Raw genomic sequence first — 18,651 nt, 5'->3', positions numbered from 1 at the left:
TTCAAATAAAAGGATAAAATAATTTCCATATTATTTTCCATATGGACTATGAATTACATTGAAGTTGATGGATTCTTCCCTGGTCTCCTGATAGGAATTATAATGGCTTCCTTCCAACCATTTGGTAATTTACTTCCCTCACATACTTTATTATACAATAAATGACCTTATGGATGCTACAGTCCCTATATGTTTTAGCATTGTATAGGTAATGTTATGTTTTCCTGAAAATATTATCCCAGATTTGAGAATTGACCATTTGATTTGAATATTAATATTAAAGAATGTATGTATATATATATATATATATATATATATATATATATATATATATATATATATATATATATATATATATTATACACTGTATATTTATATGTACGTGTGTGTGTACTGTATATATATATTTATTTTTTTTGGTGACTTCTTCCGGATGACAGTCTAATCAAGATGGCGGACTGAGTGCAGAATTCTTCCTACTCCAACTCAGATATTCCATCTGAGCTAGCTCCCCCTTCACTGTCAGCTCTCTACGTGTCCACTCAGAGGATGAGACGAGGAAGACACCGGACACGTTTGTTCCCATTTTCGAACAGAGGGCGAACGTAAGCCTTGTCTTGGAGCTGTGGAATAAAAGAGCGCTGGTAAAAGGCTTCTAAACAGACCGGGTTAACCCACTGCAAACTACAAGCTGCCATTGTCCTACAGTCACAGCTAACAGGATTTTAACGGTACTAGCCCCTCGTGCAGGAAAACCAGAATAACTACTGAAGTCTACAGTGTCCTCAGAATCTCGAAAAAGCGTGTTTTTCGAGGACGAAATGACGGTCCCTGTTGTTGTTTGCTATCATCGGCAGCTGCGTATAGCTCCCTGATGGATAATGCAGGTAAGTTAGCTTATGTACCACTTCTTGAAAAAGTTGTGGGCCAAAGTTTGCTTCACAACATAACCGTATGTTCAGCTCTGTTTTTCGTTGTGAAGTTTTTCGTGTAGCGTTCACGTATATAAAATGTTTCTTTGTTTGTCTTTATTGACTGTTTTCACGTACGTTCACTACGGAGTACAGTAATCTGTGACTTGGACGTAGTTGCAGTAGTTAATACTAACGCCAGCATTTAAGATACGGAGACGCATTGTGATTTGACCCTGAAGAAAATGTCAACAGTAAACACTGTTGGATTTTTTTTGCAGTATATCGCTGACACTCCTTTGTGTAGGTGAGATGGGAACAAGGAACGATTTTGAGATTATTCATCCCTACATTGACCCAGTTGATATGTGACCTGTCGGGTTTTATGACTGTAATGAATCTACCACAACAAACATGTGATTTCAGTCTGAATGTCTCCAGTACTTCCTCCTTGTTGAGGTCAAGGGGAATTTCTAAGTTGAAAAAAAATTACAAATGGAAAGCATTTGTAATTTTTTTTTCAACTTAGAAAAAAAATAATTTTTTGTTTACATTTATAGTACTAATAAAACCACATTAGTATAAAATCTTAACTACCTTATACCAATTGTTGTTTGTCACAGCAAAACACAGGACGTGTTTACACAGAAATAACCACCAGACTGACATATTCTAGTGTTAATAGTTACTCTAACAAACAACAATTGTTTAATCTGTTACAGCTAGCTTAGCAAAATAGCTGCAGGCTGTATTAAACAAGACAGAAAGTGTTATGCAATTTGGAGAAGGAAAGCCACGTTATTTGCCTCAGGTGGTGTTCTTCAAGATTCACAAGGGGGAGAAATTATTCATGTTTTAATATCAATGTTAGATAATAAAGTAGGTGTGTGTATGATTTAAATTAGAAAGGAAAAATAATGTTCACCAGACCCTTCTTTTTTATGCTGTTTTTTGCCCTCTCTGTACTATTTAAGTCATCTAATGCTGACTAATTTTGTACTATTTAAGTCATCTAATGCTGACATTTAGCCAAGGAATGAATGTGTTAACAGTCAAGGTGAAGTAATCACATGATGCAGTGTGGCTCTTGCTGTTATAGTTTGGTTATCTTTTTGTACCAAGTTGAGATTGTCCTAAATATATTGAGAGTGCTTGGTTTTGAATCACATAAACCTATCACACATTTTTGATACAAATGTGAACATTTTGATATATGATCCATTGCTTTAAATACCTGCAATTGAACGTCTTTTTTCCCTATGGATGATTTGTCTGAATGTTTAACTGCAGAGTGCCACAGTGACAACCTAAATTAGATGCCATTCTTTTGAGTCAGAAGGGATTAAAATTGTTCTATTATGTAGAAGGACTTTCCAGTGCACTAAAAGTTAGTATTCAAAATGATTAGATCTGTTGAATGAATCAGTAACCAAGTTAGACTTTACTCTTCATGACTCTTATTTAAAAACAAAACTAAATGATTATAGATGTTGTTTTTCTGGACACATGGGAACCTTTAAATTGCACTTAGTACAATAGCAACATTTTAAGAAAGAACAACACTCATTTGTGTTAAAATCTTGAGGTATTCTGCTGCGTTCCATGAGAGTAAACAACAAAGTCTGGTGATCATGGGTTTTCTTCCTTTTTGTCTTTTTAGGATTGGATGGGTTGTAAAGGCCACTGTTCCAGTACAGCATGGATAGCTACTTCAAGGCAGCTGTGTGTGATTTGGACAAACTCCTCGATGACTTTGAGCTGAATACAGGTAAACCAAATATGGCTGTGTAAATTCTGTTACTTTCTTTTTTTTTTTTTTGATTTTACATGTCATTATTTTTTTTTGTTAAATTAGACTTAAATTTATGCCACTGAATATAGGATTAATAGTGAGCTCTGCATGATATATGTTGATACCTTTTATAACCTCTTTTCTTTTTATTGTTTACAGAAGAACTTGACTGCAGACCTGTTTTCCTGAAGCCCCCTCCACAACAGTGTTTATCTTCAAAGGAATCCACCCTCCCACCAAGCCTTCCTGACCTCAATTCTCTTCACTATGGTGCTTCCACCAGTTGTCCCGAACCCCCCCTGAGTCACCCCTGCAGCAACAATGATGGAGAGACTAAAGGTCAGCCTCTTACTGGAGTAGATCTTCTCTCTTCTGTAGATCACAGACCAGCTAAAACCTCTGCCCTTCCCTGCCCCGACCAAGCACCAAAGCCAGTTTGTGATCTTGTGAATGACACAGGCTCTGCCGTCCTGGTCAGGGCCAACAGTCATGATGCCTTCAGTGAATTGGATGTGGTTGAAAAGCAGATGGAGGAGGAGCAGGAGTTGGATGAAGGCCTGCTTGTTGACTTTGAGAGCCCTGTGGTGATGGAGGACCAAGCTTGTCTTAATTGTAGTGGTGGCTGTGAAGACCTATCTAAAAAGGAACTTGCTTCAGGGAAAAATGATCTGCTCAGTCTGGGTTTCGATGAGCAAGGTGGTGCTTACTCTGCCTCGCTCAGCCTTCTGGATGTAATTCTTCCAGCAGCGGCAGAGACGGACGGTGAATCAGCTGTCGACTCCCTGCTACCGATGACCGGTGGTTTAGAAGAAGTAGAGAACAAGGACTGTGAAAAGGAGGCTTCATCAGACAGACCAGAGGAAGGGTCTATAGAAGAAGAGGGCAGCACATGTGCATGGGGGGGTAAAGAAGACACAAGACAAGAAGACACTCCAGATAAGGCAGAGATAGTGTCTTCTGTACAGCCAGAGTCTGCTACCTCTGACAAACCAGCCAGTTTATCGTGTCTACCACTAGCTGCGTCCATATGTGGAGCTCTGGGGCAGTCAACGACTGGAGAAGAAGAGCCAAGGCAAGCTTCAGAGCAGAGTGATGAGGAGAATGTGTCTGAAAGCACCGAGGCAGACTCCTTTTCAGCACTGGGGGCTCGACAGGGCAGGTCCTGCTCTGAGCAGCCTGTTTACCCAGCAGGGCCTGTGTGTCAGCAGAGCACAGATGGCAGACTGTCACCAGAGGGGCAACATGTCTCTGTTGAAGCCACTGCTGCTGTTGTTGCCCTATCTCCAGACCCTAATTCTTCTGATCACTCAGAAACAGAGCCATCTGAGTTTGGATTCGAGTACTTACCTGAGAGCGACCAGGCTGAGCTTTTAGTGACAGATGAGGAGTTGGATGCGTTCCTGCAAGCTCACACTGAAGCTGAGCAGGCCAGAAATGTCTCTTTTTGCAGCAATCCTGGAGCGTGTTCTCGTCCAGAAAATGTGATTGAACCAAATAGAAATCCAGAGGGCGTGGTCTGGGATGAGGAACAAAGAAACTGTGGTGGGGATCAACAGGAAGAGCTTGAAGGTCTGGCTTTTCCAGAAAGTGACAGAAGAATGTTTGTGTCTTCGGAAGCATGTGTTGACCCTGGTGCTCCATCACAACCACAAGAGTATTGCAGTACTTTTCAAGAACCAGAGAACTTTGGTGCAAGACATTCTTTGACCAGCCACACTTTTCCATCCCAGCAAACTAATAATCCTGATCAGCAGCCCTCCTTTGGAGGTGCAAGACCAAAACAGCTACACTGCCAAACTGCAAGATCTCCACCAGCAGGGGAAGAAGAAGACAGAGAGCAAACGCTTTCAAAATGGCCAAATGCAGCAGAGGATGAAGAAAGTCCACCCATGAGTGTTAGTCTCACAGAAGAGGATTCCAAAATTAGAGATGCAAACCTTATTTATGTCACTCAGGAGCAACAGGATTACGGCGTAGGATATGATGAACTCTCAGAGCCCCCACCGTACCACGGAGAGCCACCCAGTGAGGGCGCTAGGTCAGTGAATTGGAAGAAAGAGGAGATGGAGGAGCTGGGGTGCAGGCAGCCAGAATGGGTGCCTGATGCCCAGGCCCCCAATTGCATGAAATGCTACCAGAGGTTCACGTTTACTAAGAGGAGGCATCACTGCCGAGCCTGTGGAAAGGTAAGTCCCTGAGCTGGTAACATTAAAACTTGGTCTGTCTTTACAGAACTTTATAAATCCAAAATCTTTCTCTGCTTTAGACAAATATGGCTGTCAAACATCAACATGAGGTCATTTGTAATTCATGATTTTTGCATTATGATCAAAAATATATGTATTTGTCAGATAAACTTTCACCGCAGCACATACAAGGGTAGTAAAAAATCCTCACCAGCAGTAAGTCCAGTGTTTGCACTAAAATATCTATATGTATGCCAGACACACAGGCTACATTAAACTGTTATGTTTCCTCCAGGTGTGTACTATGACGACAAGTACTGGGCGGGTTACTTCAACAGTGTATTCTCCCATAACTTAGTGTAGGACAAGTAACGTATACAGATGATATTTTGAAAATAAAGTAATGACAGTACCCACTGTAGAAATCACATCTGATATCTTACCTCTGTTGAAGTAATTTTGGAAATAATGACTCTCTGCTGTTAAGACATGCACTTTATATACTGTAAACACGACATCATGACTCGCAGTAATACCCTTAAAAACAGGATCCTGTACAGGTCATTCATTATGTTTGCCACAGACCTTTTATTGGTGAGAAAAATGCTGACCGTGGCAGACAGCACACTTTCTGAAAATGATGGGCTGTACCAACCTCAGCGTTGTATATTGATGAATCCAGCGCCACCCAGTGGGTTAAGGCACTTTTGGATGTTTATTACCCAGAGTACAGTAGTATTCCAGTGGACTCACCACCCGCAGGAAGGTTTGGGGGGTTGGTACGGTGCAATGTGATCTGGGTGGCGACTGCTGCCCCCGCGACCCGGTAACGGATAAGCGGATGAAAATGGATGGATGGATGGATGGAGTACAGTAGTACTAACAGACAGTATTATTGTCTGTCCTCACTCTGAAACCACTGCTTAATGCAAGTGGAAACTCTGAAGGTTATTCAGTAATTATGGGGTTAGAACGCTGATGTTAATGAACTACGTCACAGAAGAAAACCCACAAACTCTATCTGCATTATGCTAATTGAACATGGTGAAATGCAGGTACACAGACTGTATGTAATATAGATTTTCTTCTGTTGGGGGGTTCTGTTAAAGGGTTTGCCTCTGGGGGAAAAAAGGATTCTAATTTACTGTAATGATCCAAGGGAAACCCTGAATTATGTAACAGAAAAAAAATTCAGCTCTAGTCGTAGCTTATCATTACCTGGGGGAGGGTGGGTTCTGCTACTAGATCAGCTGAGGACATCAATCCTAGAGGTTAAAGGTTTAGGTTTGTAATGAGAAGGCTGCTGGTTTGAATACTAGGCACATTACCAAAGTGCAGCCCAAAGTCAGTTTAATAAATAAAAATAAATACATAAATTAACCTTACACATTACAGTTGGAAGAATCAACTCGTTTAGATATGAACATGTATAAAGCAGTGTCATAGTTTTTAACACCGTTCTCTCACATAACCACATTTTTGGTTTGAATTACAATATGCCCAGTGAAATTTGGGACTACAGCTTAGAGGTATTTTAAGCAAAGCAAAAGAACACACTGGCAAATTTAACTTTCTGAATTCACAGATACAAAGCGGCCGAGTCAGCATTTCTATTTTTCAGCTTCTGTTACGACCTTGCTGAGCTGTGCGTCCAAAAGTTGGAGCTAAGACAAAGACAAGCCTGAAATAATGTAGTGTTTTACCTGGTCTTTTTTATTGTTAGTCTCTTTTTTTTAATTCTTGTTTTTTTTTTTCTACACTTTTGGCAGGTTTTCTGCGCCGTCTGCTGTAGCAGGAAGTGTAAGCTGAAGTACCTGGAGAAAGAAGCTCGTGTGTGTGTGCTGTGCTTTGATACCATACACAAAGGTAAGAGTCCAGTTGGGTCTGAGAGGGGCCTCACCTGTAGCATAGCTTTTTCTGTTAGCCTTGATAAGATATCCATATTTATACCAATGTATGTGTTAAAGTTTGACTAACATACATTGGACACTGGGTTAAAGACAGAGGAGACACTTCATTGTGTATATATGTGTCTGTATATAATGTATGTACACTAACAATAAATGTGATTCTTTATAATTGTATTTGTTTCATTATAGGGTTTCTTAGATTGTAGGAAATTCATAGCTATGTCGTTCTTCCTGGTGTTCTGTGTTGTTTTCTGGTTTGTGTTCCGTTACAAACTGGTGTTTATCACTGTAAAGAATCTCGTTCATTGTTCATTGTTGTGTTAGGTAAGTATTCCACAAACACAGCTACAATCAAACAGACACATAAATGTCCTGTCTACAAGTTGTAGCTGTCCTTATACTACTTTATACATGAAGAGACACAGATAGATTGATAATTTACTAACTAGGGCTGATCGTTTTAACACCGTTTTTTTAGTCAAATTCATTTTCTCGTTAATACATTAATTACTACTAATGTCTTTTTTTTTTATAAAGCCAGGCCAGTTAACATTACTACCCCCCTGTGTCCAGAGGTTCTTGTTTATTTTTAGAGCCTATGAGCAACAGATTAAATAATAGTCAGAGTTGTTATTCAAGCAAACACATGATAGAAACAGGTTAGCTGGCACAGCACTGATATTTATACCGTGTCCCCTAACACTGGTCACTGATTTAAAACCAGCACAGTCGGTTTGTTTAAAATATTCAAATTCCTCCAGGTGTATTTCTCAGGATTTGTTCCTGTCTCCGTTGTAAACAGCAGTAAATTCAGAAGCACCTTTCACAGTTAAACACTGCAGCACCAATGTGAACTGACAGATGGGAGGGGGCAGATGGAGTGAGACGGCAGAAGAGAGGGGAGGAGAGTTATAGCAGGATGCTGGCATTTGTCCTTGATTTTATGTTTATGTGTCAGGACCTACTTAACGCAGCAGACATGTGATGCTAACACCAGGTCTAAATTAAGAGAAGCAGGGTGGATCTACTTTAGTGGCTGGCAGACGGTGTAGCCGTGCGACGCTGTCCTCCTGTCTCCTCCTTTCCTTTCTTCCTACCCTCTCTTCTCTTTCCTCTCTATGGGCTGAGCTGCACGTGAAGCTTGCCACGCACATTGCAGCCCACAGCTAACAGGCTAATACAGATCTAGAGTGTTGCAGCTCCAGGAGGAGCCAGGATGCAAGTGAGGGAAGACAGATGGAGGAATAGACAATCAACGATTTGATTTGAATTGGTTGAGGTTTTTTGGAGGGGAGGATAAGAATGAGGTAAGACAAAACTTTCTGGTTCCCTGAAGTGTTGTTGCTGCAATATGTCCTGCTGCTGCATATTTGTTTACCTACATACAGTACATGCTAATGACCAATTTGACCTAATTTCATCATGTTCTTTGTGCCTGTTAATGCTGTGTGTACACTGACGTCACTACTTTAAAAATAGTTTCACTTGGAGCAGTTTGTCTCTCGACCTAAAAGGCTTCTGTGCCTCGTCATCCCTGTGCAGACCAGGCATGTGTTCAATGTAAACAAACCCGCAAATACTTGCTGTATATCAGTGGTTTGTGTAATTTGATGGTTTTTACTTCAGTAAATCACACAGTATCTTATCAGTACACACTCCAGGTCCATGGAGATCTTGGCATAATCAATATAATGTAGACCAGTGCATTGTTGTTGACATTTGCTTTAAATAGAAAGCTGTAAGATACTGATTGATATCATCAGTATCTTCCATCAACCCTTAAATATTTTTTCAATAACTGTTTATGCTTCTTTACAGAGAAGGGGAAATCTTGAAATTGTGTATTATTTTCCTAGTGTAATAGGGTCAAATCCACAAAGGTGTAAATGTTTGCTGTTCTGGATAATCCAAGAAAGTCAACATCACAGATTAGATTTGGACTTGGTCTCTCCCTGGACTCTGCAGACTGAGAGTGCTACACAGTTGTTTGCTCCATTCACACTTGTGCTTCCTGGTGCCTTTCTATCAAATGTTTAGCAGCACCGTGTCTTTCCATTAACATGGTATGCAGTTTGGTCGAACAGCAAAAGTTTTCTTCACGACTCTCTAAGACAGGCATGACAACATGCTCACTGTGTAGATCTGGACTCATGTTGTTGGACTTTAAGATTTCTGTTTCTAGTGGAACACAACATGTGTAGTTCAAATGGGTGCTAAGGCCAGAAAACACAAATTGTCTGTACTTTTCAGGGAACATGAACCAGAGGGTGACCCACAAGTACTGCCTATTGTTATAGATCTTCAAATCGAATCACCTGAAAATCTTTACAGCCAGAAAACATTGCAGTAAATCACAATATTGAGTGAATCCATGTGTCCGTTTGTGTGTGTGTATATAAATAACTGTGACCGCTTCAATAATTTTCATCTGCATCTAAATTGTGGGAAAGGTGACATTCATGCCAATTTGATACCTGGGTGAGATACTGATATTTTGGTGCGTTCGTTGATTCAGGTCACTTTTGGTTTCATATATATCGTATCTTGAAATGCTGCTACTGTTTGTGTGTGCGTGTATGCATGTTTTTCGAGAGAGAGAGAAGTTGTTTAGGAGCGTATCAGACAACATGATTAATATTCTCTTCTAACTTTTTATAGCCCAGGCATTGGAGCGGATGATGAGTCCCACAGGTCCTAGTCCAAACCCCAACATTCCATCAGAGTACTGCAGCACCATCCCCCCTCTGCAGCAGGCACGTGCTGCCGGCACTTTAAACTCACCTCCTCCAACCGTCATGGTTCCTGTGTCTGTCCTCAAACACCCAAACAATGACAGTATGGTCACTTTATATTTTACCTGACACTGAACTTATTGTTGTTTCACTGTAGACAGAATCCCTACGGCTGGAAAACAACAACAACAACAACATGTATCTTTTCTCTCTCTTGTGTTTTCTCAGGTTGCCCTCGTGAGCAGAAGCGGGTCTGGTTTGCCGATGGCATCTTACCAAATGGAGAGGTGGCAGACACGACCAAGCTGTCGGTGACCAGCCGCAGGAGTTCCCAGGAGTTCAGTGGTGGCATGTCAGACCAAACTACAGTAAGGACTGTGTATCAGCCCCACAGCTGAACTACAGGCTAACAGTAGATTCTCACTCCACCCAGTTTAAGCCTGAATCTCACCGTTCAAGTGATGATTTGCTGAATTTTATAAAATCTTTTTGGCTGTTGCTCCAATAGAATTTGGTATAACATGATAAGTAGCTGTGTGATATAAATAATAGAAGGAATAAGAACAGGAGACATGGTCACACATAAAAAAACGATTTTGTTTATGATGTAAATTTCCTAGAGGTTAGGTGCTTGATTTATAGTTGCTGCCTGTTCAAGTTTCATGTCAAACGTAAATGAAAAATGATTCTTTGCATCACATTTCATTGTGATCACAGAGTCATATGTCTGCTGTAGTGTTATTTATCCAAATGCCACAACTGAACAGATGTGATGACTCAGAAAAATTAAGTCAAATATAAATGTATGTATTTATATATGTATGTGTGCACACAAGTGCATGCGTGTATGTTCAGAAGTACTGCTTTATCAGAGATAATTAATTTGGGAAATTAATTGAAGGGCATTTTAACACTAGGGTTTTTACATACATCACTTATTAGAAAAGTGAATGAATCCATTTCAGTTAAATGTGACGTTACTGACATTAACCTTAATCTCCTTTCAGTCCAGCCCAGCAGGGTCAGAGGAGGGGGTCAGTGGCTCATCTTCATCTTCCTCCTTCACTGAAACATCTGGAACAGTAGAGGTCGTTCGGCCTCGTGTGTCTGGTCCCTGGGATTATGGCCTACTTTCAGGGATGGGTTCTTTGGTGAAGAGGTTGCCCAGTCTGTTACCAGACAACGATGAGCTCCCACCTCTGCTCTTTACCACAGGAGAGGACAATGAAGGAGGTTTGTGTGTGTGTGATTTGTTGATGTAAAGAAAAGTGCTAATATTAGTCACTGAAAATAAGTCTTTTTTTTTTTACTTTGTCCAAAGATTTATGATCAAAATATACCCCATACCATCTATGGCCACAAGAGGGCAATGTCTACACTTTATTTGTGATAAAACGTTTCTACTAAAAAATACACATTATGCACTGATTATTTTTAATTGTCCAATTCTTCTTCAAATAATTGAAAAAAATAATTGTTACCTTAATCTCCCATGTACCTTCTGGTCTTTTGTTTTCCCTGTAGATGTCTTGATAGAGGACAATCCTGCCCTGTGCCAGATTCTGCACCTGTTAGAGGAAGGAGGACCACGGCCCCTGGCATTTGTTCTCAATGCCAACCTGCTGGTTAATGTAAAATTGGTAACATGTGAGTCAGATATATGAGCCATTCACAAATAAGGATTTTTGTGATTTGTCTGAAATGAGAATCCTGTACAGTTAAACAATTATTGTTCTCATTTTATTCCATTTCTTCCATCTGTCAGACTTGGGTCGTCAGTGCTGGTGTTTTGGTTCAAATGGTCTGCAAGCCCTCGGACAGAGAGAGCTGGTGTTTTTGTTGGAGTGTTTGCCAGAGGAGAAATCTCTGCCCAAAGACCTTTTTACACTCTATCTCACAATTTACCAAGATGCCCAAAAAGGTAAATAGGCAGCACTTTTAATGACAGCGCTCGTAACATGGAAACATTAGGACTACAGTGCTGTTTACTTTCTGTTGCAGGCAAATTTGTGGAGGAGATGAATAATGTGACTTTCACGAGCAGCTTCCTGGGCAGCAAGGATCATGCTGGGATGCTCTTCTTCTCTCACACCTTTCAGCCACTAGATGGCCTCACCCTGCCCCCTCGGCCTTTTTTGTTTGGTCTGCTCATTCAGAAACTGGAGGTGCCCTGGGCCAAAGTCTTTCCTCTCAGGCTGCTCTTGCGGCTTGGTGCTAAATACAGTGGTGTGTATTAACTTAGTCGATTTTCTTTGCTTTTACATACAAATCTAAATGTTTAAAGAGTTTACTCCTATTCTAATTTCAACTAACTTTGAATGAGGAGTTCCATCATTGATATGCCCGACCTTTGTGATCTTAAAACAATTGAATGTTTCTTTTGTTTTATTTAAATTAACTTAACTGCGTGTTTATTCTCATTTATGTGTTTATACCAAGAAATACTATTTTAGTCTGACAAGTAAACAACTTAATTGATTTTTAATAATTATTATATACCATATTACATGATCTGCTGACTTATAGACAATATACCATATTACATGATCTGCTGACTAGTTATAGACATATTTAATAATGTTATTTTCCATTTATACCAAAAAAGTCTTATCATACTTCTCACTTATTTTGGAGCTAATAAGGGTTATTACAATGTTATTAATTCATGTTGTTTTTTAAAAATTCACTCATAATCCACTGCAACTTGATACCTTTTTCACCCAGTGTATCCAACTCCACTGATCAGTGTTCGATTTCGAGAATCAGTGTATCGAGAGACAGGACACACAATTATGAATTTACTGGCTGTAAGTACCAAAACGCACACACGGACACATGGACGGCACATTTCAGTGTTGTTAACTTTTCCATGCTCTGTCTCCAGGACTTGAGGAACTACCAGTACAGTCTGTCGGTGGTGGAGGGCCTGCAGATCCACATGGAGATGGGCCACAGTTACATCAACATTCCTAAAAGAAGCTTCAACGAGGTACGACGGTCTTAAAGACACAATTGTAATTATCAAGTTTTATCATGGGGATAAACGTTTTAGCACCAGCGCACACATGGGGACAACATGGAACAGACAGAGAACAACAGCAACAACAATATGGCCTCCTGTTTCAAATTAGCAGAACTAACCAACTGCATAAACTGTTTTAGTTCTTTAACAAAGTTCTCGCAGTAACAAACTAACTGCTCCTAAAGTTGTATTATGTAAATAAACTCTAATTTTGCCAAAGGTGTCCTTTTTAAAGGAGTGTTTTACAAATTGAAATTATCTAAAGATTTTAGGCTCTCCTACGTATTTTCAGAATGTCCAACATCAAATACATCTGCACAGGCCTAAACTCCTGTACAAAGATGTAGCGTTAAAACTGACATTTGAATTCTAAATGCTGACTTTCAGATGCAGAAGGTGATCAATACATCCAACGAGCATGTCATCAGTATAGGAGCCACTTTTAGCTTAGATGCCGACTCTCACCTGGTGTGTGTCCAGAATGAGGACGGCAACTACCAAACCCAGGCAAACAGCATGCCAGGAAAAACCCGCACAGGTGAGTCATATTTTATAATTGCATCTATCAAAAAAATGTATCATATGCTGGCAATTGTTTTCTTATTCAGCGTGCCTGTTTAGTTGAACATGACATTTCACGCTTGCAGGACTTGAAAAAAGACCTGGATCTTATCCTGGATTTTTGATACAAAAGTCCCTTTAGAGTAAAGTTTGTCCCTTTTTAGTATAGTTTGGAAAATGCTGTAATAAGTGTTGGTGAAAATTGAAATGCCTTATGTTAACACATCAGTGACAAGACACTAATGCAACTGAGCCGATTAAAACAGTTATTTCTATAAAAGAGAAAGTTATTAATATATTTATATATAGTTATAAAGGGCTTTTCCTAAGTAAAAAAATCCTACAAATGCACACATATGTCTAAGATTGGAAACTGTTTAATGTTTAATTTCATTGTTCTATTTTCCAAAGTTCATCCTGGGTCTGCAAAGGGGTTTGACACAGTTTAATGCTCCCCAAGGCTGAAGGGTCAGTTTGTTGTTTAAAGTCTGAGTGGATTGACCACCGGCCTTTAGACATAAGTAAATACAAGTTTCTTTGAAATGCTTTGCTGTTTCAACACAACAAATTTGAGTTTAAACATTAAGCCAAAAGACGCGTTCCTCCTCTCTAAATAAAGTCAAACTGATATGATATGGATTCTTACTATGTAACTAAAATAAATGTCACTAAAAAAAGTCATTTGCCAGATCTTGCAAAAAAATTGCATTTGAATTACGTCACATTTAATCCATCTTATTTGGCACCTTTATACAAATGCAGGGAAACAGAACAACTTTAATATGTTTGAAGACATTGTACATGACGTAGAGTGGACTGTTACCTCAGCAGACGTCTTGTTATGTTGCAGTGACTGGGGCGAGTTTCGTGGTGTTCAATGGTGCGCTGAAGGCTTCATCAGGCTTCATCGCGAAGTCCAGCATTGTTGAAGGTGTGTGACACTGTTGATGCTGATGCTGGTTCAGCCTATCACAGCCACAGCACTGTCTCACCCAGCATTTAATAATCAGTAGAATCTCTCTGTGTGCTTTAGATGGGATGATGATTCAAATCCCCCCGGAGACCATGGAGTCTCTGCGCTCCGCTCTGAGGGAGCAGACCGACTTTCATATTGCCTGTGGCAGGAACGATGGAGGGGAGATCAGAGAAAATGTCACTGTCCGCTGGGTTGACTGTAGTTCGCCTGTCAACACAGGGTAACGGCGTACACTCACTCACTCTTCTAATAATGTCAGACGCAGCTTTTTTAAAATTAACATTGGCCAAAAAATTGTTGTCCTTAACAAACGTGTCCTGGAATGTTTTGGATTAGAATAAACCTCCAGGGAGATGTAAACATTTGAGCTTGAAAGACAGGAATTATAGACATTGTTTTTCCCCTATGTGAAAATATATGTGTTGTGAATATATGTGTGTAGTCATGTTGTTGATGATTGTTAGTATTGTGTGCATTGGCAGTGCGATACGTATCATGATTCGGGGCAACTATTCGATGTGTTGTGATGTGCTGTGTTACTACAGACACGATGATTGATTGATTTTTTTTTTAACACTAATTGTAGGAAAACTGTCAGCATTGTAATACATGCTTGATGTCAGGGAGCTACATTAGTAATTGTTAGAGAAGAAAAAAGCAAAATAAAATATTTGCTTATTAATGACTTTTTATTAATAACTATTGAGACATGCTCAGTTGAACAAACAACCACAGCTGAGTAGACGACACTTAGTCAGTATGTTAGAATAAACTACTACATACAGGGACTCACCTCCTTAAGTGTAAACCTTTAGAACTGTACTTATGGCCAACAGCAAAACCAGTGGGGTTGATGGGAGACCCCTGGATGGAGTCCACAGTGTGAGGATAAAGCAGGACGCAGACTTTGAGTCGGATGGACGAACCATCGCGTGCACAGAGGTAAACCTTTTACTTTTCTCTTTTGGTTTATTCACACTTACCTACTACAAAGTAAAAGGTAGAATGATTCAGCAGCACGGCAGCTTTCAAAGTAACTCTTATTCACACTTACCTACTACAAAGTAAAGCACGGCAGCTTTCAAAGTAACTCCGTTTATGCCACCCTGGAGGTGTTGGCTGTAACTCAGGCTGGTTGTCTCTCCAGGTCTTCTACGAACCGAAGAGTCCTGACTGCAGCCTGGCTTCGGTGCTGTCATCCAGCAGTGTGTTTCAGAAAGAGATGGCTGTGGCCACCTGCAGTGCTCTGAGCCCACACCTGGCTGTCCTCACCAACAGTGGAATCAACTGCATCTCTCTGAGGGTCTCCACGGAGGCTGACATGGTACAGGACGTTGTGTTTAATGCATGTGTGGTGCTGTTTAAATGAAATGGTCCAGAACCTGCCTCAGAGACTCCACTGATCCCCATCAACTTTGATGCTTTTTTAGTAATGAAGTATTTCTGTCATCAGTCCTGCTAGGAGTTAAAACGGCATAAAAAGCTTCAAACTAACTCTGAGCTGATAAACCTTGTGTGTTAGAAGAGGATTGCTTCACTTCACCATGAGTTGTATCATTTTCAGGACTGTCGGACAATTTCAATTTTTACTCTGATTAATCACAGGGTAACTGTGGATTAATCACATTCTTAAATATGAAAAAGAACTGTTTTAGATCAATAACAGTGTTTCACCTCTGTTTTCATTGTGGAATTATTTATATGTGGAAAAAAACATTTTTTTTACAAAAACAAAAGTAAAACTGTAACTCAAAATGTAGTTTAGTAGAGTTGGTGGATTTTGATTATTACTGCCCATGGGTTCAAATGAATTTCACAAATAAATAAATGCAATTAAGAGGTTTCTTTTGAGAGCCCTTGATTATGACTGTGTGTGTGTGTGTGTGTGTGTGTTCTCAGGTGGAGTACCAGGCCTGTTCCGGTGGCAGGCTTCTTCCTCAGCACTACATGAACGAGCTGGACAGCGCTTTGATCCCAGTCATCCATGGCGGCGGTGCCAGCGTTCCACAGACGGCCCTGGACATGGAGTTCACCTTCTACATCACAAGCGCCATCTGAGGCACGTTACACACATTTGTCACATACATGATGGTGAACAGAAACAGGATACGAGGCTGACGGCCGTAGCAGGACGTGCTGCTGCGACAGTGGCTAATGGCTAATCCTCCAGCAGTACGTTCTCACGCCAAACCCTGGGGCTGTGGTGTCTTAGAGGGATGTAAACTGACCAAGTCCAGGTTTTATGTTGGGAAAGTGGTGGATGTCTGTGTGTTCCATCTTCACCAAAGCTGCTTTAATACAAGAAGCCAAACACTAAACAATGGACACGGATATAGTAAATGCAACCAAACCATTTTCCTAAGCTCTGGCTCCCAGGCTCCTCGCTGATCCCCGTCAGCTCACACCATCTCAGTCGACACATTTTCCGCCGACGCTCTGTGGAAAGGTCTGTCATCTTGATATCACAGCTACTGAATGAAATATGATTCAAATGTGGGTCAAGACTGACTGCGGTTTTTAGTGCTCCGTGTCATCAGGTGCTGCTGTATCGCTGCTTATGCATAAAGATTTGACCAGGAATTAAATTTTGTGTTAAGTCAAACTCCTTAACATCATCATGTGGCCTTTTTATCTCTTTATTCCAAATCTGTGTTTTATACAATAACACAAATATATACCAACGTATGGGTTCTCACCTAAATCCTCCTGTTGACAAGGACCTGACCCATCCTTCAGTTTGATGATTGGTTGGTAAATAGCATCACCACATCAGTGATTCCTAACCACTGTTCCACAGCACATTAGTGTACCATTAGAGCTCTTCAGTTGTACCAAAAAGAAAATCGTCCATTTCTACTTAATTGGTCCAAAAACCATTATTTATTTACTGCTATTACAATTTTTTTTAAATATGGAAGACTTATATTAGGAATTGCTGCTGTAAACAATAAAGTAAAACAATATTTTTGATATGACAGAATTAATTTAGCAGTGTCTGTAGCAGTGTCTTATTCAGTATAAGAAAAATACACTATAAATAAATCTGACTGTACCAAATTCCCATAATGCAATGCAGTAAGTGCTTTGTGTAGACATGAATGGTAAATGAAAAACAAATGAAGCGTTGACCTAGTTTTGCTTTTAATACAAGATTCTACCTTACAGCTGCTGTCAGTGATGCTGCATTTTGAAAAGCTGAGGCCAACCTTGATGTCATTAGACTATGACCTCATGAACAGATGAGGACAGGGGGCGGAACGGAGCACAACATATATAGCGGAGCAGGGTAGAACAATGGCTTTACCCTGCAGGCCAACCTGACGGCCTCTTGGAGAAAAAAGTGTAATGGACAGAAACAGGTCAGACAAAAAACTAAGATTAGGAATTAAGGATGGACAAATATTAAATCTGATTAATCACAGGGTAGCTGTGGATGAAGTCATGATTGAAATAAATACACATACCTTCATTTATATATATATATATATATACATATGTATATATGTATATATATATATATATATATATACATATGTATATATGTATATATATGTGTGTATATATATATATATATATACATATATACATATGTATATATATATATATATATATACATATGTATATATGTATATATATGTGTGTATATATATATATATATATATAAATATCCTTCAACATTTCTGTATGAAATAAAGAGTCAAATGACAGCAGGTAGATGTATGTCTTTCACACGTATTTTTATTTGAGACTTTTCCAAATGATGGAATTATTCGTTGGAAAAATGACAAGAGAATTATGCAAAAGTATAACTGAAAATTTAGATTTCAGTCATTACTAGATCATGTCGACAGTTTCTTTCAAACCTTCAGTGAAGTTGTTTGTTGTCCTCAACAATGTTAATCAGTCCACAGTTCCTCACAGACCGTAGCAGTTGTAAGTCATTTAGCTGTAGACCTGCTGTCATGCACTCGGTGAGTCTGGTCTGACACCAGCCGGGCGTCTCACGTGCAACTCACACAAAGCCTCCTCAAATGCATGCTCGCATTCGAGATGGTATTTTAAGCTGAAGGAGCTTCAGTGAAATGAAAACTCTCTCAAACCGCTGGTAATGTTTGGTCTAAAAAGGATCCACATGGCAGAGGTTCTTATTGTGGATCACGGAGCTAACAGGAGATTAGCATAACCTGTTACCTTTAGATATTCTGTCTCTCACCTGAAGTTTTGTCCTGATTGTGTCAAAGTATCTGTTTTGCACCGCGCCACTTCCTTGAACTCACTACAATACTGACACGTTTGTCGTTTCATCAGATGATTTACTGCACCTACAAATTGAGGCTGGTATTTGTGGGTGATTAGCTGATCCCTGACCAGTTAGCAACTCCAAGCAGAGCTCCAGTCTGACACACACTCACAGTTGTGGATATGATGGTCTTTTTTTTCCACTTTGGCCTATACTAAAATATCTGAATGTTGGGTTTAGTCCCCTGGAAGTTGGCAGCCTTATATTTCGTGAATGTCTACTATGAAAATCAGCTGTTCATGTACGCCAATAGTCTCGGCT

The 18,651-nt window shown here is 39.9% G+C and overlaps 1 protein-coding gene across 1 annotated transcript; it reads left to right on the top strand.

Moving 5' to 3' along the window:
• Positions 1-435: 435 nt before the first annotated feature.
• Positions 436-17,216, top strand: zfyve16 (zinc finger, FYVE domain containing 16). Its single transcript, XM_008325587.3, has 18 exons — positions 436-887; positions 2,572-2,679; positions 2,863-4,889; positions 6,659-6,755; positions 9,458-9,634; positions 9,760-9,899; positions 10,539-10,764; positions 11,056-11,178; positions 11,297-11,452; positions 11,533-11,757; positions 12,256-12,338; positions 12,416-12,520; positions 12,941-13,091; positions 13,965-14,045; positions 14,148-14,310; positions 14,927-15,032; positions 15,238-15,414; positions 15,990-17,216. Exons 2-18 carry the CDS (start codon positions 2,610-2,612, stop codon positions 16,146-16,148), a joined length of 4,266 nt encoding a protein of 1,421 aa, XP_008323809.1. The 5' UTR covers positions 436-887; positions 2,572-2,609; the 3' UTR covers positions 16,149-17,216.
• Positions 17,217-18,651: the final 1,435 nt, after the last annotated feature.

Source organism: Cynoglossus semilaevis, chromosome 14 (assembly GCF_000523025.1).
Source record: "Cynoglossus semilaevis isolate Cse_v1.0 chromosome 14, Cse_v1.0, whole genome shotgun sequence".
Taxonomy (NCBI): Eukaryota; Metazoa; Chordata; class Actinopteri; order Pleuronectiformes; family Cynoglossidae; genus Cynoglossus; species Cynoglossus semilaevis.
Note: the sequence above shows the minus strand (reverse complement) of the source record. Positions and strands in the feature narration are given on the sequence as shown.